Source organism: Oncorhynchus nerka, linkage group LG20 (genome assembly GCF_034236695.1).
Source record: "Oncorhynchus nerka isolate Pitt River linkage group LG20, Oner_Uvic_2.0, whole genome shotgun sequence".
Classification (NCBI taxonomy): domain Eukaryota; kingdom Metazoa; phylum Chordata; class Actinopteri; order Salmoniformes; family Salmonidae; genus Oncorhynchus; species Oncorhynchus nerka.
Window position 1 is genome coordinate 74,836,742 of NC_088415.1, and position 26,413 is coordinate 74,863,154.

General features: G+C 41.0%; 2 protein-coding genes across 4 annotated transcripts in view; both read right to left on the reverse strand.

Moving 5' to 3' along the window:
• The window catches only part of LOC115103131 (receptor-type tyrosine-protein phosphatase N2-like), a 156,556-nt gene extending 154,605 nt beyond the window's left edge, over nucleotides 1–1,951 (reverse strand). The window contains exon 1 of one of the 2 annotated variants that reach the window (XM_029623808.2): nucleotides 1,838–1,951. Coding sequence is in view for 1 of the 2 variants with exons in the window: in XM_029623805.2 (XP_029479665.1) it covers nucleotides 734–818 (85 nt within the window). In the remaining variant the exon portion in view is untranslated. Of the gene's footprint in view, nucleotides 1–733; nucleotides 991–1,837 lie in introns of those variants that run through there. The other variant, XM_029623805.2, reaches the window with a different exon arrangement.
• Nucleotides 1,952–2,598: 647 nt separating this feature from the next.
• LOC115103132 (extended synaptotagmin-2-B-like) overlaps nucleotides 2,599–26,413 on the reverse strand; it is a 47,847-nt gene continuing 24,032 nt past the window's right edge. Inside the window, exons 8-24 of one of the 2 annotated variants that reach the window (XM_029623810.2) lie at nucleotides 22,733–22,788; nucleotides 13,552–13,672; nucleotides 13,151–13,327; nucleotides 12,828–12,913; nucleotides 12,635–12,683; nucleotides 12,445–12,534; nucleotides 11,681–11,776; nucleotides 9,462–9,524; nucleotides 8,129–8,203; nucleotides 7,006–7,092; nucleotides 6,607–6,756; nucleotides 5,773–6,149; nucleotides 5,496–5,591; nucleotides 4,881–5,012; nucleotides 4,670–4,775; nucleotides 4,435–4,484; nucleotides 2,599–4,266 (exon numbers count right to left, since the gene is read on the reverse strand). In XM_029623810.2, the coding sequence (XP_029479670.2) occupies nucleotides 4,218–4,266; nucleotides 4,435–4,484; nucleotides 4,670–4,775; nucleotides 4,881–5,012; nucleotides 5,496–5,591; nucleotides 5,773–6,149; nucleotides 6,607–6,756; nucleotides 7,006–7,092; nucleotides 8,129–8,203; nucleotides 9,462–9,524; nucleotides 11,681–11,776; nucleotides 12,445–12,534; nucleotides 12,635–12,683; nucleotides 12,828–12,913; nucleotides 13,151–13,327; nucleotides 13,552–13,672; nucleotides 22,733–22,788 (1,860 nt within the window). In that variant the 3' untranslated portion in view covers nucleotides 2,599–4,217. The remainder of the gene's footprint in view (nucleotides 4,267–4,434; nucleotides 4,485–4,669; nucleotides 4,776–4,880; nucleotides 5,013–5,495; nucleotides 5,592–5,772; nucleotides 6,150–6,606; nucleotides 6,757–7,005; nucleotides 7,093–8,128; nucleotides 8,204–9,461; nucleotides 9,525–11,680; nucleotides 11,777–12,444; nucleotides 12,535–12,634; nucleotides 12,684–12,827; nucleotides 12,914–13,150; nucleotides 13,328–13,551; nucleotides 13,673–22,732; nucleotides 22,789–26,413) is intronic. The other variant, XM_029623811.2, reaches the window with a different exon arrangement.

Genomic DNA, 26,413 nt, shown 5'->3' on the forward strand with positions numbered 1-26,413 from the left:
ATATAACAAATGGTCCACCCATAGCCTAACACTAAAAGGAGGAGGCGTTTTAAAATCGGATATCTTTACATCTCTCTTCTTAAAATGCGTCTCTTTTTAATCATAGAACAAACGAATGGGTTTTGGAAGGTTTGGAGCCTAATAATGTGTTGGTTTTCCTCCCAATGAGCATAGCTACCCAAATGGTCGACATAGCAGGCATGTGGCCTCGGGTACTACCACAGCTTTTTCCCTCACTGACTCTCACCATTTTCGTGATAGAAAGACATTAGACAGCAAACACACCACGGTGGCCTAACGTGATTCTCTGCTATTTCTCCCTGCAAAATAGCTATGCTGTATCCTAAATAATGGCATTCATTCCGTTAGAAAATAGTAATCGTTAAAAGTAGCAAACACTTGACATTGATATATTGATAGGTGCGTTTTAGCTTGCACATGTTAAAGACGTACATGCAAACATGTCTAAACAATAATATAGGCCTACATCATAGCCTATTTCTTGTACATTTTTCTATATTACAGCGACCCCCCCCATATTATAGATATAGCTGTTAACCGATCTCTTAAACAAGAGCTGCAGTCGTACAGTAGGCTATTCCGCGCCTTTCCTAGCAGCCTAATGACCAATAAAATATTGACAGACCCAAAATAACCGTATGTGCGTCTCCTGGCAGCTGATGCAGTTTGGGATCATTATGATCCTTCAGATAAATAAATGTAGGCTACTCACCGAATTTCCTGTCTGCAGAGGCTAAAAAATAGGGTTGGGGAGCAAGGAGGACGAGAATAATGTAAATCGAATCCATGTTTCTCATTCTTGATCCATGACACACATGCGGTAGTTAACAATACATGTCTATGGTTTCGTTTTGTTTTATGAAAGGAGAGACAGAATCAGGGAGAGAGATGGAGGTTGGAAGGTATGGGGAGGATGCAGGACGATTCATCCAGCTCCATTGGTCTCGGCTCCTGCAGTAAGTCTCACTACGATGATCAGCACTATGAACAGACAAGCGTTGGCCCCTCCTAGCTGACGCCAAGCAGAAGCGCACCTGCGCGTACACCATAACACAGCCTACCTAAATGTCTTTAACCAATTATAAGAGGCACATGTCAATAGAAGATGTCCACTGATAATAAAAAAAGTGGTATTACGATTGTAGTTTGGTACTGTACTAAGTAACCTAGACTGTTTCACTTTGTGAAAATGTTCCTGAAAAGTATTGAACAGCCGAATTAATATGTGCCAATTGCCAATATGCGCCTTCTGTTATAATGTAGGACAGGGCTATTCAATGTCGGTCCTGAAGGGCAGAAACAGTTCTGGTTTTCATCCTCTCCGTCTAATACGGACTAATTCAGGCCTGTGACGCCAGGTGGTTGCAATTAACTACCAGGTAGAAAAAAACAAGTGTTTTGGCCCTCCAGGACCTGAATTTTAAAGGACCTGATGTACTATAGGAAGTATAACCAGTTGGCCTACTGCATGTATACTATGAGGGCACGTGGAGAAAATCCCAATGAACAGCATTTGTTCCAGGAAATCCCTTTGAACATTAGATACCTTTCTAGCATGATTCCCTCTCATACCCTAAACTCAGCGTGTGACACCCCATCATCGTTCCGTGGCAGCGCATAGGTTCCCTCTATCATGCAATACCACATCTGTTATTTGCGCGACCTGCCTTGGTTTACTATTCAATCTGAGACCTTAAATTCTGTAGAAGACCAAGGTCAAGTTAGTTTTATATAAGATATTCGGGAGATGTGTTTTCTCTCGTCAATAGCTATTGAATCAAGCATGCCATGACTATGAAGATGAATAGAACGTTACCTCGGTTAGAAGACCTACTGTAGACTTTGAAAATAGAGAGCTGAGGAATGTGGGAATGGAGAACAGTCAGGGGGTTTGAGTTGACTGATACATATATCTTCCTGAAATGAATGACCAGATAAAAGGTAAACCAAAGGTAATACAAATGCGTCAATGGTTGACTCATCCAATCAGGGAGTCAGTCATCGTGAGCACACCATTTACAAATAGCTATCCCTCGAAATGTTTGCACATTACATATTTTTGAAGGCGCTTGTGACTTGTGTTCACATCTTATCGGACATTTGGAAATATATTACTTGCTTACTCATTGTAGAAAGAGTGCTACGTTTACACAGGACCACAACTCTGCATTTTGTTCCTCACGAATTGATCTTTGACTAATCACATCAGATATTTTCAAAGCAGCTCTTTCCAGTTAGAGAAAAAATATCAGAATTGGGTTGCCTGTCTAAACGCAGCACATGATAGCCGAGTTTCCCAATTGGGAAGTATCAGAATCCACCAATAGGAAGCCCCAAGCAAATAACTTACGTTAAAACTAACTAGGAGGTCCCGAGTTTCCGACGAGACATGAACACGGCATCGTTTGCAGTGAGCAAGCTTGTGCATTATTAAAAGGGCCCACAAGATGGCATCACTACACCTACATTGATTTGATGAAAACAAGGCAAATAAATGAAAACGAGCATTAGTGCAAAATCAGCGAAATAAACGTTTGATAACAGTGGGACATTATAATGAAGGCCATGGAGTCAAAGTAATATACAGCTTATTGCCGTGCATACAGCAAAAGCTCTTTATTATTTAAAATACATAAGTAGAAATTCTCAAACATGGAAACCGTAACAGCTTCTTTATACTTTAAAATATCTTAATATTTGTGGATTTAAGGCACAAGATAAATAAAGTACATGGAGAAGGCGAACCAGTTAAGAACAAGAGGACATGAACTTGACTTCAGAGACCGTTTTCATTTGATGGCTTACACATAGGTAGGCATCCAACTAGTTTAAAAAAGGACAGAGGTTTGAGAACACAAATCATAACTAATACATTAGGTTACACGCCAATATGGTACAATCTAAAATGTTTTCCATTAATATGCATCATTAATGTGGTAACCGGATACAATATGGTCATACCCACAATGTAAACCAAAACAATACCTTAATTCTTATGTGTTTTTCTTTTGCAAGCGATTGCATTAAAGAGAAGCTTTGAATAAGATATGCATGCTGAAATGTGTTCGTAATACAAAAACAGAATTAAGACTGGTATATTTATTGATCACAAACATGATACATATAGTTCACCAACCATACATAACTGATCTGTCCTGATTTCAGAGTTGGAAAATCAATTACCATAAGCCACAATGACTTGAAGAAGGCTGGAATATTCATTTGAGGTTAACTAGAGCCAGTTCTGTTATTATTACTGTTCCTAAACACTATGCTTTGAAAGACTAAGTAAGGGAACAAATACTGTGCAAACATGCATACATATTTGGCTTAGTTAAAACCCCATGTAGGCAATAAAATGAAACACTTGTGTCTTTGGTGGCCAAGTACTGTACTAGGTGCACTATTTAACTTAGAGGAGAGACTGTCAACTTGTAGCGCCATGCTCTGACCAAGTTAATATTTTTAGATTGTAGAGTTTATATGTAGTTTGTTTAATTATAAAAATGAAATGGTAATTTTGACTAAGCGAAACCTCCCTCAACTAACACTATAATAAACCTCATCTTTAGTCCTCATTGTCATTGTACATATATGTTGTACATTCCCCACATAAACCAAGGCGGTTAAACCCGCTGTCACAGCCGTAGCAAGAAAATAGATACTTTGTTACGGTCCTCAATAATTTCCTCTTTAAATATGGAATTCTTTTTTCATTCAGTTTAACACCACATACTCCCTTTCTTACTATTGCACTGTAGAGTTTCTGAGTGGGCAGCGATAACGATGCAACTGATGTGTATAAATGAATATCAAAAGCTTCTTTTTTTTTTTTTTTACAATTGCGAGTCATGTAAATAATAATAACCGTAATTAAAAAAGGGAAAACAAATAGAAGATTTGCCCACGGGTTTAAAAGCAACTGTATGGAAAAGGCAGTTACGTTTGTAAAAGATTTGGGCTGTATGTATCATGTGTCTCAGAGTAAGTAGGAGTGCTGATCTACGATCATGTCCCCCCTGTCTATGTAATCTTATTTATTATGGATTCATGTCCATATTATTTATTCTGATCTAAAAGGCATAACTGATCCTAAATCAGCACTACTCTGAGATGCTTGACACATGCGGACTCTAGTGGCAATGATACATGGTTGAAGACTTGGTTAGGTCCTCCTCTAACTCTCATGGTGTAGTCTATAGCTGCTGAAGAGGTTTTTTCAGACCGTCCTCACTCAACTCATACCTAGTGGCAAAGACAGACACATTGTTATAAAGCAGGAATAACAAACACACATTTACATTAAATACGCTTAATTTTTTGTACCTCAAATGGTGTGATGAGAGGAAATTATGTCTCAATTTGTTTGAGAACAAGTAAACATGACTGTATTTTTCAGTTATTTTCACTAACCATTGTGTCCATCCTTTTGCGATATCCTCATAAGTCAGATCCACTAGAACCTGTCAGGATGACATGATATGAAGGAGGAAGGGTGAAACATGGACAGGTAAATTAGAAAGAGTGATTGCAAAGTTTCCCTGTGAATCAGCAATAATGTGTAGTCACAGTTATGTCATCCAATAATGGACAAGGTATGCATGTATAGACACAGTGCTGTTGTATAAGAGGACAGGTCCAGTCTCACCTTTCCCAGCAGCCCTTTGTGTTTGGAGAAGATATTTCCTCCGTTCTTTACCGCCACGTCCAGAGTCCTCCTGTGTAGCTCCACGATCGACACACTGAACTCAAATCTGACAACACACACAAACACAATTACACAATGATTACCAGTACACCACCAGTAAATCCATTGATGTCCGATGGTAAGAGTAGTAAAGAGGAATGTCGAAACTTACATCTGGTCGTAGACAGGGTTCAGTGTCTTCTTGTGCGTGTGGGTTTTCCTTCTACCAGACCGTCGCTTGTCAGGTAGCAGATAGAGCCGCACGTATGGATCTGACAAGTGATCTGTGAACGCAATCAGGTTTCTGTGGGGAGAGAGAGACATGAAAACACAGGAATAGAGCAGGACAGACCGATAACGTGGACGATCCAGGGATAGAATAGATCCATTCAGGGCGGCTACTGTAGCTCAGTCATCTCATTACATGTGCCCTCCTGGAGTCTGAAGTGTAAATCAATGTCCTATTGCGAACTGAGTAGTTTGACACAATTAAGTTAGCTGGATCATATCCTTTGAGTTAACAGAAAACAACTATCAAAATAAAAAAAGAAGCTTGTACTGTACATTTAAAATAGAGTGGATTAAGCTGATATACAAACGACACCCTGTCCAATCCTTAGTGTATAGACTAACTACAGTCCTGTATGTGTCCCAAATGGCACCCTATTCCCTATAGAGTGCACCACTTTTAACCAGAGCCCTATTTGCCCTGGTCAAAAGTAGTGCACTATAAAGGGAATATGGTGCGATTTGGGACTCGACCTAAATCTCCCATCATGTCACTTACCGACAGGCGTGCACCACCACGATGAGCTTGTTTCTCTGAGAGCTGTGTCTGACAGTCAACTGCACTTCACCCAGGGGGAAATTACTGGCTGAGCCACTGTGGACAGAGACACACACATTAGTCTCTTTGTTCTGATCACATTAGGTCTGTAATATAATCTGCAAGTTAGTCAATAAATCTGTATTCTATGCTTTAATTATGTCAATGTGTTGTGTATGTGCACAAGCCTGCGTGTATCAATGTGTTTTTGTGTGTGCTTGGTTTCATGCATGCTTACTTCTGCAGCTCTCTCAGCCTCTGCTGGAGCTCCTGTGTGGCGTAGGGGTTGGAGATGTCTGAGGCGATGCTGGGGGTTGACCCCCTGTGTGCCAGGTGTTTCTGAGAACCAGAGATGGCCAGGTTGGAGGTGCTCCTACCTGCGTCGGCCAGGCCGATGCCTACCGGTCCCCCTGAGTAGGGCTCGTCATCCCCCCCTCTCCTGTGGAGCTCCTGGGTGGAGGTGGCCACAGAGCTGGGGAGGTCCAAGACAGGGACAGGGTTGGGGGGTTCGGAGACTGACGGTCTCTTCATGGGGATGGGGTTACTAGTGCTAGCCTTACGAACCTGCACCGAGGACGTCTGGTCTGACGCTATCAGCTTCTCCAGACACAGAACCTGCACAAGTGGGACATAGAGGTTGGAGAGGGTTAAAAATAATCATACGAGACACATTGCTTGTCTTTATTGAAGAATGTGTAGTATATTGTTTTGTTTTTTTAAGCAAAAATGTAAAATAATTGCAGTCAGGTTAAACATTTACATTTACATTTACGTCATTTAGCAGACGCTCTTATCCAGAGCGACTTACAAATTGGTGCATTCACCTTATGACATCCAGTGGAACAGTAGTGCATCTAAATCTTTTAAGGGGGGTGAGAGGGATTACTTTATCCTATCCTAGGTATTCCATTTAGCAGGGAGAGTACTAAATGTGAATATGACTACGTACCAAATGGCAACCTATTCCCTGCATAGGCCTGGACAAAAGAAGCGCCCTATATAGGGAATAGTGTGCTAATTTGGGACATAGACAATGTAAAAAAGCCCTATTCAGACCCTCATGGACCCTTACCCTCAGTGCAATCTTTATCTTGAGGGTGCAGCTGGGCCCAGAGTTCTTGAGAGGGAAGCGCTGGTGTAGTGTCATGTCCTCAGCCTCTAGGAGACGGACCAGGGGCAGGTTCAGAGTCCCCAGAGAACACTCATGTTTCTCATCCTTCACCTGAGGGGAGGAAATGGGACACACAATCACACAGCACAAATTGCATCAAATTTCACAGCAAAACAATTAAATGAGGCAAACTAGAGGCAAAGATGTCTTAAAACAGTAAAATCATTGAGTGTGATTTAAAACAGCAGGCAAAATCAACTCCATCTCACATCATAGCCACAGAGATTAAATCAGACACATTTGCCATACTAAATAGCTGACATTTTGAGGTCCCTCAGGAAGGAAATCATGCTTATGTACCTCGACCTCCAGCTCTTGGCATTTGGGGTTGTGGATGAGGAAAGTAAACGCCTCTTCCCATACAGGCTCGTTGGTCTTATACCTCGTCTGGTTAGGGAAAGAGGATAATGTTAGAGACTGTATATCAGCAAGGACATATTCTATTCACATTGCACTGGAAATACCTCTATTTTATATGGTTAATGTAACCAGTGGTAGAAAAAGTACCCAACTGTCATACTTGAGTAAAAGTAAAGATACCTTAATAGAAAATTACACAAGTAAAAAAGTGAGTCACCCAGTAAAATACTACTTGAGTAAAAGTCTAAAAGTATTTGGTTTTAAATATACTTATGTACTTTTGGGTGTCAGGGAAAATGTATGGAGTAAAAACTACATTATTTTCTTTAACTTCTTCAGGATTGGTGGGACCCCCACAGGGCAGTTGAGCTAACATATGCTAATCGCATTAGCCTGAGGTTGTCAGTAACAGTAACATTTTCCAGGACATAGACATATCTGATATTGTCAGAAAGCTTAAATTCTTGTTAATCTAACTGAACTGTCCAATTTACAGTAGCTATTACAGTGAAATAGTTCCATGCTATTATTTGAGGAGTGCATAGTTATGAACTTGAAAAGTTATTAATAAACCAATTAGGCACATTTGGGCAGTCTTTTTTAACATAAATGCAATGGTTCATTGGATCAGTCTAAAACTTTGCCCATACACTGCTGCCATCTAGTGGCCAAAATCTAAATTGAGCCTGGGCTGGAATAATACATAAGCCTTTCTCTTGCATTTCAAAGGTGGTAACCAAAAAAAATGTTTGTTTTTTTGTATTTTCTTTAACAGATCTAATGTGTTATATTCTCCTTCATTCATTTCACATTTCCACAAACTTCAAAGTTTTTCCTTTCAAATCAAGAACATGCATATCCTTGCTTCAATACCTGAGCTACAGGCAGTTAGATTTGGGTATGTCAATTTAGGAGAAAATTGAAAAAAAGGGGCAGGTCCTTCAGAGATTTTATGAAATAAAAAATATGAATAGTAAAGTACAGTACAGATACCTCCCCAAAATACTTTAGTACTTTAAAGTATTTTTACTGAAAAAAAATGTGTTATTTTGCTGGAGCTTACCTTACTCTCATAGGTTTTGTGGCCGACTGTGAATTGTACAAAGGGACTCGGGACACTGCTCACTTTCTTACCAGACTGTGAAACAAGAACAGGTTTCAAACACATAATAACCTCTAGCCCTGTGAGATGTTAACTTCATAGGTACTACTGTATCACCCTAGCCTAGTATCAAGTTCAGTATTTAAATATCTAATCATTTAAAGATCCATTCCGCATTTGGGGAAACAGCGCCACTGTTCGCCCGCCCCCCAACAACACCTTTGTTACAGTTTTGGTTTTATTGATGAAATGCAGAAGTGTGTCCAGCAGCATGGTAGAAAAAATTGCCGCACATATTCTGCTGTTCTATCACACGTGCAATGATGTCCCGAGCTAAAAAAACAAAACAATAGGTGTTCGTTGATTGCAGTTTTTCTTTGGTGTTGTAATATCCCGAACTGACGTGGCAGTTTCACCAATTAAGAATTGTAGCTTAAATAATTAATTTAATTATGTAGAATGGGTACATTCTCAACAATATAATTCAAATGTATTTATAAGGAAGATGCTCTATATTTGTGAAATAAAGGTTATGTTCAAAGTGATTTATGTCAAACTAATCATGTGGATTGATCCCTCATTGGCTAATTATGGCAGCATAAAGACTTGAGATCAGGAAGTATTGAAGTTACATAAATGTATATAGAAGAACCCCATAACACCAGGAAATAGAGTTGAAATTGGAAGACATGAAATGCTTACATAAAGATATTTTCTTGGTACATTAATCATCTCATACAACACTTTTTTTTTTTTATATATACATCAGAATATTAGAATATAGTGCATGGGATGCAGTTTTAGTCCACAAACACAATTAGTAGAGTTTAATCATTAATTTCACAAAACAAGGAACGCAAATCAACTTGCAAGGCATTTTTAATGCTCCAGCAGCGCTCTTGTAGAAATACATGGGTGGGGAACAACTTGAAAGCAATATTACTCACTGGGATCGAATCAATCGATACAGTTGATTGTAAACTTAATTGCTTTTCACTAAATCCACTTCATAATAGAAAAAGCACAGTACTTCACGTGCTTCCCGTACTACAGTGGAATTCTGGTCACAGGGGAAACAGCAGTGTTTCTAGGCCCTGTTCAAATACCTTAAATTCATCCTTAATCACTGATCTATAAGTGAGTGCACAGATGAAAACATAGCTTCCACCCCATTGCTTTCACCAGTCTTACTGTATTACAGGAAGGGTGTTTTTTTTTAAAGTATTTAACAGGGCCTTTATTCTTCCTCTGTCTGTCTGTCTGGATGGCTCTGCATGCTCGGTTGTTACATTACCTTGATGGCCTTACTGACTGAGGCCTTCTTCAAACCGTCATGGTTGAATTCTAAAGGATTGCGCTTTTTCCCCCAGGGCAGGAGAGAATGAACACACCAGGTTGGTTATTAGGAGAGAGCATGCAAGGAGGAGGAGGAGCAGGAGGAAGAAGAGGAGGAGGTTAAATCATGATGCGACGATGAAGACCACACACCAGACGACCCCAAAACCAGGACGCCAGGGCAACAGGTAGAGACAGAGACAAAAACAACATGATGAGCACAAGGTTAATAAATCATGAAGTGTATTGACAACGACATACCCAGGAAAAACCCAATGGGAGATAAAGAGGAGCATTCATTATGGAGAAAACAGAAGGACCATCCCAACCCTGACAAGGCTGTCCAGTAACAGGAGTGAGATGGTGTTTGTGAATAGAGAGTAATAATTGGGGGTAAGGTTGCAAAATTCTAGTAACTTTCCCAAAATTCATAGGTTTTCTAAAAATCCCAGTTGGAGGATTCCAAGGATAGGATTCCCAGATTCTGTCCTCCAACCACAAATGGGGATATTCACGTTTGTACTTTTTATCTATGAGATTCCAGATACATTATCATCTCTTTATGGGTAAATGGAATGGAGTCATTCTCTTGATGAGTACTTTCGTACAACACAGACAACATCATTTCTATCAACAAATACATCTACAGTTCATCCACAGAGCGAAGCATTTCATTTAGAACGTAGCATATCCTTGCATTCTGTATCACATTAGTTATTCATTATCTGTTGTTAAAAATGATATTTTTGTTGTCAGCTACACATCTCTGGAGAATTGTTAACATGTCTTGACAGGTCATGTCACTGACTCCTTCCCAAATGGCATACTAATCCCTATATAAAGAAAGGGGTTCCATTTGGGATGCAGACCATGCCTTGACAAGTCATGCCATTGCTTTTGGACTGAGTAGTGTGGGAGGCATGTGTAACAGGAGACTGGCATCGGGAGATGCTTTGAGATGACTGGTTATGTCTGGAGTTTGAGACAAGGCGGTGCAGGGTCAGTGTCCTGAGGACGCCCGTGTTACAGGTAAGAGAGCATTTGTTGCTGGGGCAACAACCCACTAACGGGCGGGTAATGGCTGGGTGAGCAGGATGGAGGGAAAGCAATCTACAGACAAGCCTCCTAACATGCCTCTGGCTCTTTTGCACCGATATCTTTCTCAAGTCCTGGCCTCATAGTTATGACTGACAGCCTCACTGTATGTTTTATGCAAAATATTAAGAACTTATACGTGCATAAGTCATTCATACGACAGTCAACATGCTTATTGGAATTTCATTCTCATTTCAATCGTCATAATTACAAACAAAAATAACACGGTCAAAAAAAAACTAGGATGCAAAATACCAGAGGACTCACAAATAAGGTCCTATAGAGAGAGGCTGTATTCTCACAAAAGACTAGGCCCGAAGCTCTCCTCTCTTTTAAGTAGCCAGAACCCAAGTTCCCCTCGAACACACTCTTCAGAGGAGGAGGGAGGAGAGAGAAGAAAGCAAAGAAGAAGAGGCTGAAAAGAAGACATGTGAAGCAGGGTTTGCCTATGCTATGCATTTATGCAAAAAGAGTCCAAAATAATTCTGTGATCTCACAGGTATTATAGAACAGTATATCAACTTCAGCTACAATAATGTAGCCCTTTGGCAGGCTATTAGTGTGAGTGGCCAGTTGAGACGGAGGGAAGAGAGGTAGAGAATAAAAATGTACATGATCCCGAAGATAAATATTAACATTAGCATGAGGATGAATAACATGAAACGAGGATAAAGATTAACATTATCATGAGGAGATGAGTGGGAAGGGAAAGAGTTCAAGCAGGAGAACAATCAGAAGAAGAGGAGAAAGAGGAGGCAGGTGAGAGAAGCTGGGGTGAACTGGGAGGCTCATACTGTCTGATGACTGGTAGACTGGCATAATAATACCTTGTTTTATGGCCTTTGAGGAAACTTGACATTACCATCTCCTAACTAACGCATTAAAGAAGCTGTGCTGAGTTAATGGAATGTAGTGCGTTTTCCCATCCAAGTTATAGTTTAAAATGGGGCCAATGATTGATGTTTAAGCTCTGCTACTGTACACATAGGCCCCAGCAGAACGGATGATCAATCTTAAGGATATAGTAGCTGTTGTGGTTCTTCCTATTCTTACAGTGAGTTTACCACAGGTGAAGTGACTTACTGGAAGGTTCCTTGCTGAGTCCAGGTAGACCACCAGAAGGGCAGACGACAGGCCATCGTTAGCCTGGCCTTTATCAGCCTTAATACTGGTCAGCACCTAGCAGAGAGAGAGCGGAAGAGGACCAGACCATAATCAATAGTTACAGTTTGTCACTCAATTCAAACTGTATTTGTCCCCTTAGGACAATGGTATTAGGGTTATAACGGTGCTTCAAACAGGCACAGAGGCAGTAAATAGGAGACAAAGAATGAATGCTGCGCTTTAGCCAATACTGTAGGTGGTGCAATTTGTACTGTTGGTCAAACATAGAATGATGCGAGTTGTCTATTCTTAGCTTCAGAGCTGATATAATGGACTGCAGAATTGCAGTTTGTGTCCCAAATGGCACCCTATTCCCTATTTAGTGCATTACGTTTGACCGGAATAGGGTACCATTTGGGCCACACCCACAGCATCAGGTGTTACAGGGATCTGTGAGTGTACTAATGGAACATATGTTAAATAAGCACCACAGCACTAGTTCAAACAGGGTGAGCACTCCCTCTTGGATTCCCCAACCTATCCCTCTAATCTGCATGTTTCATTTACTCACTCTCACGTGGATGTAGAAGGGGATTATGTAGACCCATTAATGTTAACATAGAGACTGATCTAAAGTAGCACTCAGAAAGACTATATAGTGCACTACTTTTGACCTGATGAAAAGTAGTGCACTACATAGGCAATAGGGTGCCATTTTGGATGCAGAGTTGATAAAGGTGTACCTGATCCAGCTTTTCAGGAGTGGGGAGCAGAGACAGCCACTCTAGTTTTAAATGCAGCTTTCCAGTGTTCACCTCCTCCATGACAAACCACTGGAATGGAACACATTGTGCTGGGTGATCACATATACGGTCTTAACAATTGAGTGTTTTTATTAAGAACGAAAGAAGTCATAAAATAAATCAACTTTACCTCATCAACTTTCTGTTCCTTCTGAAGTTCAGCCACATCTATCAGTAAACTGCAAGGGAAATATACAAATGCTGTGAGTTCGTTGGAGAGAGGGGCATGATAGCTTTATGCGCTACAGCAGAAGTCACGCTTGATGTTCAAGTGATTTTGATGGCTGAGGAAGGACCCCAAAGGATTTGGATCTATCATTAACCTTCCTAGGAAATCATCCTGGTCTGTGTCCTCATCAAACAGCTCTATCTCCAGGTTATGTGGTCCTGAGTGTTCATACACCAAAGCCTGAGGGTCACATTCACACATACAGTATTTACAGACCTTTTGTGTGGCATACAGGACAACATATTGGTAATGTACTGTAAGAATGTCTCTAATGTCAGACAACCCACCCACTCCAACATTGTAAGAGAGTCCCATTCAGTTTCTTCAATAAGACATTCTCTCTCATACTGCCGACATAAGAAGCATCCTAAGAACACTTCTCAAACCTCCCTGTGGACACTTTAAAATGTTCTCTACCTCATAGACTTCGTTCCACTTGGGATGGATGTTCTCCTTGACCACCTTGCTCTGGAACAGCTGGTTGCCGATGTGAAGGACACCGTACGGGTCTGACTTGCCCTTGATCAGACCCCCCAGGAACTTATCCTTCCCTAACAGGTCCTGGGCCTCCAGGAAGTGAATCCTCAGGACACCCTAGAGGAGAGAGAGAAAGACAAAACACTAAGTTCATACATACTGTATATCATAGTGATTTCATGTATTACATTTACATTGGAATTCAATAATGCCACAAAGGATGGGTTGCATTTGAACATAACAAAACAACAGTACAAAAAACATTGATTCATTTATCAGGCTTGGCTTCATATAGTGGAATATGTGTTTTGCTTTCGGTGGCGAGTGGGAATCCTCCCTACTTTAGGTATTGGGAAGCGTAGCTGAGCCAGCTGAGCCTCTCCCACCAGAGGAATGGTGATGCGGTTGGGCAGGACCAGGTAGCTGTAGATGATGTCTTGGATCAGGTTATCACACAAGCCACTAACAGGGGACACAGACAGGGATATAGGTTATAAGACACACAGTCCAGGGGACACTGATAGAAAACATCCATCTTCCATTCAGGCTGCTGCTACCTCCATCCTGTTTCAACCAACATTCTGCATCTCAAATGGCACTCTATTCCCTATATGGGCCATTCTACAGAAGTGGAGTAAATTGGGGGTTAACATTTTTTTTATCACATTTGTATCCTATTTTTCCCAAACTTTCAGCACACGTGTATACAATTGTATAAAATCGAGCACACAGCGATGCAATCTCCATAGAAACATTGGCAGTAGAATGGCCTTACTGAAGCGCTCATTGACTTTCAACGTGGCACCGTCATAGGATGCCACCTTTCGTCACATTCCTGCCCTGCTAGAGCTGCCCTGGTCAACAGTAAATGCTGTTATTGTGAAGCGGAAATGAGGGCTGAAGCGCGTAGTGCGTAAAAAAAAAACCACTTGTCCTCGGTTACTCACTACAGAGTTCCAAACTGCCTCTGGAAGCAACATCCGCACAAGAACTGTTTGTCGGGAGCTTCATGAAAAGGGGTTCCATGGCCGAGCAGCCGCACACAAGCCTAAGATCACCATGCACAATGCCAAGCTTTGGCTGAAGTTGAGTAAAGCTCTCCGCCATTGGACTCTCGAGCAGTGGAAACACTTTCTCTGGAGTGATGAATCACGCTTCACCATCTGGCAGTATGATGGACGATGCACAGCGCTAACTGTAAAGTTTGGTGGAGGAGGAATAATGGTCTGGGGCTTGTCATGGTTCGGGTTAGGCCCCTTAGTTCCAGTGAAGATAAATCTTAACACTACAGCATACAATGACATTCTAGACAATTATGTACTTCCAACTTTGTGGCAACAGTTTGGGGAAGACCCTTTCCTGTTTCAGCATGACACTGCCCCCGTGCACAAAGTGAGGTCCATACAGAAATGGTTTGTTGAGATCGTTGTGGAAGAACTTGACTGGCCTGCACAGAGCCCTGACCTCAACCTCACCAAACACCTTTGGATGAATTGGAACACCGACTGCGAGCCAGGCCTAATCACCCAACATCAGTGCCCGACCTCACTAATACTCGTGGCTGAATGGAAGCAAGTCCCCGCAGCAATGTTCTAGTGGAAAGCCTTCCCAGAAGAGCGGAGGCTGTTATAGAAGCAAAGGGGGACCAACTCCATATTAATGCCCATGATTTTGGAATGAGATGTTCGACAAGCAGGTGTCATGTCCACACACTTTTGGTCATGTAGTGTATGTCAGGTAGACATACAGTATATACTACTTACACACTTTGTATTACATATTTGAAATATTTACCCGAATTCCTTACCACCCCATAAACATTACTGAATAAAATTAAAAATTGCAATAAAAAGGGAAAACCATGCACAGTAGTGATCATTTTGATAAACCTATTATAATACTAATTTTATGAATTTCATTTGGATACAAAAATTAACAAAAATGGTACAAACATGATTTTTAACCAGACTGTCCAAACCTTTAAATTTAATTGAGAGTTTTCTGTAAAATGTTCATTATTGACTATATGAATCTGAAACTTGTTGATTGATTTAATAACTTATGCATTGTTGGATTCTGGGTGAAACGCTGAACATTGTTATACTCAGAAGTATAGGAACAGTTAGAAAAGAGACATGAGGGGTGCCATAATGAAGCTTGGGAGGGGCTGAGAGCAGGGAACACGATCGCATGAGGCAGTACTGATGAGGGGAGAAACTGTTGAAGGATCATATCACTTAGCTCCCTGCTCAACAATAATGACGCAATGTTTCGAGATAAGGAGGAAACCACCCAAAGTGGGGTATGAATACCACCACAGGGGAAGCCATGTCTGTGTGTGATTTACAGCTGTATATCGGCCCTTTGGGAATAATTAAACTTGGTTAAGCTTCTCTAGTGTCTGTGGGTTATTTACTCTGAAAATTAGAACCTAACAGCATCTAATTATTTATGATGTTATATGTTTAAATTATGACTTTAGCCCTGCTGGCTATGAATTTCAATACTCTACATTTTTCCACTACCCACAGTGGTCCTCTGTAGCTCAGTAGGTAGAGCATGGCTCATGCAACATAAAATTGAAGATAGCCTCAATGGCGCTGCCCACGCGGTCACAGCATCGTTAATAGCAGAGACACAAAGATGAGACCTCTACATACAATATCTCTATTGTGTCAATTGTCTCGGTTGTGACCATTTTGATTTATTTTGGACTTTAAAAGACTCCCCATAGCTAACATATGGCTGGCTATCTTTCATTTGGACAGATGTACATACCAGCAAACATATTTTAGTCACAAAACCGTACTTGACATATTTCTTGATATATTAGATGTTCGGTACTAGTGACACTTCTTAAAAATACATTAAGATTGACCAATATGTTAACAAATTTTCTCCAAAATGTTTGCAGAAATGTGGCCATAGTGGAGAGGGGTGCAATCCCATCACCTAGTGATATTTGTAGGGTTGTAGCTTTAGCTCTTTTAAAGTCAGTAGTGACATCAAAAGTGGGGACAGTATTTTTCAGAGAAAGATGTTTATACATGAATAATTAGATCAGTATCTTTCAAAGTAATAATATGACAACTCAAGATGTTCTACCGAAATAATATTTCCACATTTGACTACAAATTAGCTATAACTGCACTAATAAGTAGCAAATAATATGCACAAATGTGCATACGTGGCTACATGCAGTTCTTGCTTTGATCTCAAAACAATCGCGACTGCTCATGCTGTAAAACCATCCAGTTTAAAGTGAATGGCACAAATCCATATATGGCAATGGTTTATTTGCATATAGGCCTAATTACAGCTCTGATTGGTTATGGTGCACCAGTCTGTGTAGAGTAAGGGCCAGAGTGTGCCTTACTCAATGCAAAAGAATCCTACTCTGATGTGCTCTGCTTCGACAAAATCTCTCGCATAGCTAGTTTTGCACACTAAGTCTGCATAGTTTGTTTTGTTTCAGGATGTTGCATTGAAAGTGGCTAATAGTGTTGATTCGATCACAATTCCCACAATAAAGGGAAACGTTGAAAGTGTTAACGGGGAAAACTCTAGAAAGTTGAGTGAAGTTCAATCTCGTGTTTCTCTGCGCTGGCTGATAATTCTTCTGCATGGCAGTCCCTGGGAGCTTGCGCACACACAGGGTAGCTTAGAGGGAAAATTGGATGGGTGGAAAGTGTTGGGGGGTGTAGTCCTATACAACTCTGACCTATTGGCAGGTGTAGAGGAGGGGGGAGGGGTCACCGTCTATGCCCCAAATGACATCCTATCCCCTATAGTGCACTACTTTTGACCAGAACCCAATGGGGCCTGGTGAAAAGTAGTGCACTATATTAGAAATAGGGTGCCATTTGAAACAAGCCCTATGTGTCACTGTGTTTGACAGCAGAAGTCAAGGGCACTGTCACAGTCTGAAGTCCAGAGGCCCAACCTCCCTCCCTGCTCCCACCCCCACCTGACTCATACCATAGACCTGTGCCAAGAGACATTACACTACCATCTGCAGCTGGCACCATCTGTCTATGAAGTTGAAACTAGACATGTGACAGTGGTGTGCACACACAGAAACTTCTCTACTTCCTAATAGTCTATTTATGGGCTCAGTGTAGTATCCCACAACTTTCAATGGCTCCACTACTAATCCTTACAGGAAAATGGATATCCTGTATTTAAATTATGTATTTAAACTGGAGCCAAGACGAAGCTTATCGTAAACGGGGAATCAAAACAACAGTCAATGTTACATTTCTCTAATACCCACTAGATGGCAGCATTGTAGTGAATGGAGAACTCCCTAAGTGGGTGTGTTACTCCCTCAGAGCTGGGTTTAATGGCGCAGCCGGGCCTCCCCCATCCCGTCCTCAAGATTCCTCTGAGGTTACGACATACTCTATCTTGTCTATAAAAGGAGGTTGTTTTTGGTGCTGGGGAAAAAAAGTGTGGATGCGAAATATGTGGAGGCCAGCCCACTCATTTCTGGGTTTGTTGCAGAAGGAATGTATTTATTGCTGGTGTTCAACTGCAATTGACTCAAATTATAATTGATAACACATGCTTGTGACTTTACATTTTGTCCTATTTCTTTACTTTTTGTCTGTAGGAAAAGATCAGCAAAGCTACAGTTCAACTTTCCAGACTGTATACCTTCAGAGCAGGTCTGTGTGTTGGGGGAGGAGGAGAGACCACTTCCATTCCAGTAATGAAAAAAAGTGGTCCCAGACAGGGGCCAAACACACACACTTAGGGGTGAGCTGAGGTGCCTGCTGTTTGAGAGTGAGATGCAAATCATACCAGAGGAAATGTGAGCCTCCTACACAGAACCCTCTGTCTGTTCAGACACACACACACACACACTCCTGGTAAGCTACAATTAAACTTTTCAGACTCAGAGCGTGTCTGTGTGTTGGAGGGGGGGACAACTGTGTGTGTGTGAGAGAGAGAGAGAGAGAGAGAGAGAGAGAGAGAGTCTGAGGAAAGGCTGGTTTCAGGTTGTTTCCTGCAAACCCATATAAAAGAGGAAGGCTACATTTCACAGGAAGGAGTGTCATACAAAAACAAATACATCAGGCACCATACTTATTTGTTTAACTGTGGACCTCGATCAGGGACCTTAACTTACTATCAAACCACTGCCATATAGGCCTAAACATACAGGTAACTGACAAAATAAAGGAAACACCAACATGAAGTGTCTTAACAGGGCATTAGGCCACCACGAGCTGCCAGAACAGTTTCAATACACCTTGGCATAGATTCTACAAGTGTCTGGAACTCTGAAGTGATGTGACACCATTCTTTCACGAGAAATTCCATCATTTGGTGTTTTGTTTGATGGTGGTGGAAAACGCTGTCTCAGGTGCCGCTCCAGAATCTCCCATAAGTGTTCAATTGGGTTGATCTGGTGACTGACACACACACCCTTTAAACACCCTATGCTATTTTGAGATCCCGCTTTCAAAGTCACTGAGATCTCTTCTTCTAGCCATGGTAGAAAAAAATATGGGCAACTGGGCACTTTTATACATGACCTTAAGCATGATGGGATGTTAATTGCTTAACTCAGGAACCACACTTGTGTGGGAGCACCTGGTTTTAATATCCTTTGTATCCCTTATTTAGTCAAGTGTTTCCTTTATTTTGGCAGTTACCTGTATCTCTGCATGGCTCTTCATTGAATTTAGTATATTCAATGGCCAAACATTCACTGTAGCATTTTAACACATATCCCATCCAAGGTTCAGAACACAACTACCTATTGAATCACATGTCAACTTCTCTGACCACTCCATCATCAACTTCTATAAATATCAACACTTAGATCAAATGAACTAGTTATAATCCCCATTCTAATCTATTAATTCAATAATTTCAATAGCAGCCCAAAGGGATTCCAGGGGCTTTTCAGGGGGAGGGCTAGCTCGGTTTAGATGACTATTTATAGTTTAAAGTTCATCATAAACAAAGGAAAATGGAGGGCCCACATCACTACAATGGGGATCCTGTCTGTGTGGTTAGGGAAAGGACATGGGGGGATACCTAGTCCGTTGCACAACTGAATGCATTCAACTGAAAGGTGTCTTCCGCACTTAACCCAACCCTTCTGATTCAGAGAGGTACATGGGGCTGCGTTAATCAACATCCATGTCATCGGCGCCCGGGGAGCAGTTGTTGTTGGGGATCAACTGCCTTGCTCAAGGGCAGAACGGCAGATTTTTACCTTGTCGGCTCTGGGATTCAATCCAACAACCTTCGCCGTGGCCCAACGCTCCTACCCGCTAGACTACTGGCCGCCCAGTTAGTTGCTCATTTCCTTTTCTCATGCGACTTTAACAGTATTTTTCAGGGAGACTACCCTTGACAACTGTATTTCCACTGTATTTCCATTGGTCCATTTAGCTGTGTTTCATTTGATCCCACTTTTGGGATAAGTGAGCATATCACATATGGACAGTGACAGCATTTGACAGAACTTGAAGAGTAAGATGTTGAAACAAGCTATGGGGTCCAGTAGTATATCCATGTGATGGCTTCTTGTCCTCTAATTGCAGCCCTCCACCACATGGCTGCTTTGCATAGAGCTGTAAATGCATAACCTCACAGTGGTGTAGGACTACTTTTAACACACAGCTACAGGGCCAGCTTCCCAAATGGCACCTTATTCCCTATGGGCCCTGGGCAAAAGTAGTGCACTATATAGGGAATAGGGTGTCATTTGGGATGCAAGCAGGGAGAGCTATGCTGACCTTTCTCCCTCCTTATCCCTCACAGACTGCAGCTCTGTCTGAGAAAGTGGACTATTAGTCATTTATACCTGCCATGGTGTCATTACCGACACACAGTAAAATGCTACTATACTAACACGTACGCATACGCATGCCATACAAGCACAGGCATGCGCATATGGGTGCACTCCCTCCCTCCCTCCAGCCCTGAAAGCTGCCACCTGGCTCTCTCTCTCCACAAAAATGTCTGTCTGTTTGTGCTGCCTGGGTAAAGTCCAAAATAGCATCCTAATTCCCTATATAGTGTACACTTTTGACCAGGATCTGTCAACACTGGAGGGACAGAGCTGTTTAAGCCTGACACAGGAGCCATAACCAGCCTAGTAAACCTTAGCCTTTAGGCTCTCACTGACACAATGAACTTCATGATATAGATACCTTTCCCTTCTCTACCTCCTCCCTTCATCCCTGGTAATTGGTGATCACATTAAAAAAACTGTTGCCTCTAATCTATTAGCCTATTTAGACTGATAACAAGGTGTGTCCAAAAATAGCAACATATTACCTATATAGTGCAATAGTTTTACCAGGACTCAGAGCTCTGGACAAAAATAGTGCACACTCGGGAATAGGGTGCCATTTGGGATGCCCGCAAGGATACAATACAGATATCCATTTACAATGAATGTGTATTGTAACTGTAAACAACACCCTCTGAGTAAACCAATACCAGAACTAATTTCCCTACAAGTATTCAGACTCCCTGACTTTTTCCACATTTTGTTGCGTTACAGCCTTATTCTCAAATGTATTCGTTTTTTTTTTAATCCTCAGCAATCTACACACAATACCCCATAATAACAAAGCGAAAAAAATAGATTTTTGCAAATGTGTTAAAAAAATAATAATTAAAACCTTATTTACATAAGTATTCAGACCCTTTGTTATGTTACTCGAAATTGAGCTCAGGTGCATCCTGTTTCCATTTATCATCCTTGAGATGCTTCTACAAATTAATTGGACTCCACCTGTGGTAAATTAAATTGATTGGACATGATTTGTAAAGGCACACAGCTGTCTACATAAGGTCCCACAGTTGACAGTGCATGTCAGAGCAAAAAGCAAGCCATGAGTTTGAAGGAATTCTCCGTGGAGCTCTGAGACAGGATTGTGTCGAGGTACATATCTGGAGAAGGGTACCAAACCATTTCTGCAGCATTGTAGGTCCCCAAAAACACAGTGTCCTCCTCATTCTTAAATGGAAGAAGTTTGGAACCACCAAGACTGTCCGCCCAGCCAAACTGAGCAATCGGTGGAGAAGGGCATTGGTCAGGGAGGTGACCTATAACCCCATGGTCACTCTGACAGAGCTCCAGAGTTCCTCTGTAGAGATGGGAGAACATTCCAGAAGGACAACCATCTCTGTAGCACGACACCAATCAGGCCTTTATGGTAGAGCAGCCAGACAAAAGCCACTCCTCAATAAAAGGCACATGACAGCCCGCTTGGAGTTTGCCAAAAGGCACCTGAAGACTCTCAGACCATGAAAAACAAGATTCTCTGGTCAGATTAATCCAAAATTGAACTCTGTGGCCTGAATGCCAAGAATCACATCTGGAAGAAACCTGGCACCATCCCTATGGTGAAGCATGGTGTTGGCAGCATCATGCTGTGGGGATGTTTTTCAGCGGCAGTCAGGATCGAGGCAAAGATGAACAGAGCAAAGTACAGAGAGATCCTTGATGAAGTCCTGAGCACTCTGGAGCAGGTTCTCAGACTGGGGCGAAGGTTCACCTTCCAACAGGATAACGACCATAAGCACACAGCCAAAACAACACAGGAGTGGCTTAGGGAGAATTCTCTAAATGTCCTTGAGTGGCCCAGCCAGATTCCGGACTTGAACCTGATTGAGCATCTTTGTAGAGACCAGAAAATAGCTGTGCAGCAATGCTCCCCATCCAACCTGACAGAGCTTGAGAGGATCTTCAGAGAAGAACAGGAGGCACTCCCCAAACACAGGTGTGCCAAGCTTGTACCGTCATACTCAAGAAGACAAGGCTGTAATCACTGCCAAAAGTGCTTTAACAAAGATCTGAGTAAAGGGTCTGAATACTTATGTAAATGTGATATTTCAGTTTTACATTTTTAATAAATTTGCTAATATTTCAAAAAACCTGTTTTTGCTTTGTCATTGTGGGGTATTGTGTGTAGATTGATGAGGGAAAAAACCCAATTTGAACAATTTTAGAATAAGGCATAATAAAATGTGGGAAAAGTCTAGCGATCTGAATACTTTCCACTATATATCGTGGGTTAGGCCAGTTCTAACTATTTGGGGAGACCTCTTCTACGATATGTTACTCCAAATGTCGAGATATCCGATATAATCATTTGTACCATTAATGACAAAATCATTCCAGACTGTGAAAATTGTGTGCGTATTCACAATATTATAGTCACATTCTCATTAAATAATATTTTGTATGGAGAAAAATAGACTTAGTTAATTAATTTAGACTTCATTTTCAACATACTAATAGAGGCTAACAGATACATCTGCACAGTTTTGATTTGTAAAGTTCAAATAGAGTATAGTCTTCCACATCACTATAAATCGTCAATATCAAATATGATGTGATTAAATCTAATAAAATCGGTATATCGGCCAAAACCTACACCCCACCCATCTGGAGTGAGAGAGAGTGATAAGGGCTTGGTAGTGCTGACAGAAGCCATGTAACCGAGACCCATTACAAGCAGGGTTTGCAATCTTGCAGTTGTCACTTACTTCAATCCTGGAATGTCCAACATATTTGTGAGGCCTGTCCAGTTTATATCCAGCAACTGGAAGACAAAAAGAAAACATGCCTTGAATGACAGAGAAAAAACTAAAACGTTGATAAACCCATACAAGGAACACACGTGGACCACAAACACAAGTCATTTTAATTCATTGAATTCATTAGTCATTTAATTTAGAAAGTGACTCCAAAACTAGCTCTTGTCCTCTAAACGTAGGGAGAGCATTCTCACCAAGAGGGCAGCAGCCTGCTCCATGGAACTCCTAATCAATAAGACTCTGTTTCAGTACAATGCAGAGAGGACATGTGTATGGTGGGCAGGCTCTAGCTCTGTGCGTCTCCTGCCTTGGTCTGCATCACTCACTGGGCTCCTAAGCACTGAATGATAAAGCTACGGCAGCACATCTTTATGAGGTTCTAATCCAGCTACTGTTCTCATCTAGCTAATCATCGTCATAAAATGTAATGAACGGATTAGAAATGAGGACAGAAGAGACAGACCCAATTAGTGCAAAAGTTCAAATTGTTACATACAAGATTAACAAAGCAGAAACATTTGCAAAACTGAGAAAAACGAGACTAATCAATATTGATGAGTTAGCTCTGTTTTAATACGGGAAGCAATAGAGTAGGCAAATAGTAAATCGAAGTCCAAACAAAAAGAGTAATTTCAAAGCACTTTAAGATCGGTTCTCAGTGACTCATTATCAGGAGAAGAGGAATTTCCGATGGCTAAAATGCAGCAACTTGGAAGCAGTTCAACAGCTAATGAAAGCTCTCAGCCCGTGAGGAGTACAGTTTCCTAATGAAACAACAGATAATAAAAGCTCTCAGTCTGTGAGGAGTACAGTTTCCTAATGAAACAGATAATAAAAGCTCTCAGTCTGTGAGGAGTACAGTTTCCTAATGAAACAACAGATAATAAAAGCTCTCAGTCTGTGAGGAGTACAGTTTCCTAATGAAACAACAGATAATGAAAGCTCTCAGCCCGTGAGGAGTACAGTTTCCTAATGAAACAACAGATAATAAAAGCTCTCAGTCTGTGAGGAGTACAGTTTCCTAATGAAACAACAGATAATAAAAGCTCTCAGTCTGAGGAGTACAGTTTCCTAATGAAACAACAGCTAATGAAAGCTCTGTCTGTGAGGAGTACAGTTTCCTAATGAAACAACAGCTAATAAAAGCTCTGTCTGTGAGGAGTAGTTTCCTAATGAAACAACAGATAATAAAAGCTCTCAGTCTGTGAGGAGTAGAGTTTCCTAATGAAACAGATAATAAAAGCTCTCAGTCTGTGAGGAGTACAGTTTCCTAATGAAACAACAGCTAATGAAAGCTCTCAGTCTGTGAGGAGTACAGTTTCCTAATGAAACAACAGCTAATAAAAGCTCTCAGTCTGTGAGGAGTACAGTTTCCTAATGAAACAACAGATAATGAAAGCTCTCAGTCTGTGAGGAGTACAGTTTCCTAATGAAACAACAGCTAATAAAAGCTCTCAGTCTGTGAGGAGTACAGTTTCCTAATGAAACAACAGCTAATAAAAGCTTGGTCTGTGAGGAGTACAGTTTCCTAATGAAACAACAGATAATAAAAGCTCTCAGTCTGTGAGGAGTACAGTTTCCTAATGAAACAGATAATAAAAGCTCTCAGTCTGTGAGGAGTACAGTTTCCTAATGAAACAACAGCTAATAAAAGCTCTCAGTCTGTGAGGAGTACAGTTTCCTAATGAAACAACAGATAATAAAAGCTTGGTCTGTGAGGAGTACAGTTTCCTAATGAAACAACAGATTATAAAAGCTCTGTCTGTGAGGAGTACAGTTTCCTAATGAAACAACAGATAAAAGCTCTCAGTCTGTGAGGAGTACAGTTTCCTAATGAAACAACAGCTAATAAAAGCTCTGTCTGTGAGGAGTACAGTTTCCTAATGAAACAGATAATAAAAGCTCTCAGCCCGTGAGGAGTACAGTTTCCTAATGAAACAACAGCTAATGAAAGCTCTCAGCCCGTGAGGAGTACAGTTTCCTAATGAAACAACAGCTAATGAAAGCTCTCAGCCCGTGAGGAGTACAGTTTCCTAATGAAACAACAGCTAATGAAAGCTCTCAGCCCGTGAGGAGTACAGTTTCCTAATGAAACAGCTAATGAAAGCTCTCAGCCCGTGAGGAGTACAGTTTCCTAATGAAACAACAGCTAATGAAAGCTCTCAGCCCGTGAGGAGTACAGTTTCCTAATGAAACAACAGCTAATGAAAGCTCTCAGTCTGTGAGGAGTACAGTTTCCTAATGAAACAACAGCTAATAAAAGCTCTCAGTCTGTGAGGAGTACAGTTTCCTAATGAAACAACAGCTAATAAAAGCTCTCAGTCTGTGAGGAGTACAGTTTCCTAATGAAACAACAGCTAATAAAAGCTCTCAGTCTGTGAGGAGTACAGTTTCCTAATGAAACAACAGCTAATGAAAGCTCTCAGCCCGTGAGGAGTACAGTTTCCTAATGAAACAACAGATAATAAAAGCTCTCAGCCCGTGAGGAGTACAGTTTCCTAATGAAACAGCTAATGAAAGCTCTCAGCCCGTGAGGAGTACAGTTTCCTAATGAAACAACAGCTAATAAAAGCTCTCAGTCTGTGAGGAGTACAGTTTCCTAATGAAACAACAGATAATAAAAGCTCTCAGTCTGTGAGGAGTACAGTTTCCTAATGAAACAGATAATAAAAGCTCTCAGTCTGTGAGGAGTACAGTTTCCTAATGAAACAGATAATAAAAGCTCTCAGTCTGTGAGGAGTACAGTTTCCTAATGAAACAGATAATAAAAGCTCTCAGTCTGTGAGGAGTACAGTTTCCTAATGAAACAGATAATAAAAGCTCTCAGTCTGTGAGGAGTACAGTTTCCTAATGAAACAACAGATAATAAAAGCTCTCAGTCTGTGAGGAGTACAGTTTCCTAATGAAACAACAGCTAATAAAAGCTCTCAGTCTGTGAGGAGTACAGTTTCCTAATGAAACAGATAATAAAAGCTCTCAGTCTGTGAGGAGTACAGTTTCCTAATGAAACAGATAATAAAAGCTCTCAGTCTGTGAGGAGTACAGTTTCCTAATGAAACAACAGATAATAAAAGCTCTCAGTCTGTGAGGAGTACAGTTTCCTAATGAAACAACAGATAATAAAAGCTCTCAGTCTGTGAGGAGTACAGTTTCCTAATGAAACAGATAATAAAAGCTCTCAGTCTGTGAGGAGTACAGTTTCCTAATGAAACAACAGATAATAAAAGCTCTCAGTCTGTGAGGAGTACAGTTTCCTAATGAAACAGATAATAAAAGCTCTCAGTCTGTGATAAGTTTCCTAATGAAACAGATAATAAAAGCTCTCAGTCTGTGAGGAGTACAGTTTCCTAATGAAACAACAGATAATAAAAGCTCTCAGTCTGTGAGGAGTACAGTTTCCTAATGAAACATCAGTGCACTGATTCACAGCAGAATTTTTTTTTAACTCTCCAAAATACATTCATTTGAATTGGTTCTAACTGACATTTCCAAAGCAAAGCATTGATTTATACTTTATAATAGAATATGTTATCTACTTTCATCATGTCATATTTTTGAAGACTGCTACAATGACCACTCCAGTACCTGGTAAGACAGTTATCACTTTGACCTGAACAGTGAACACGGACA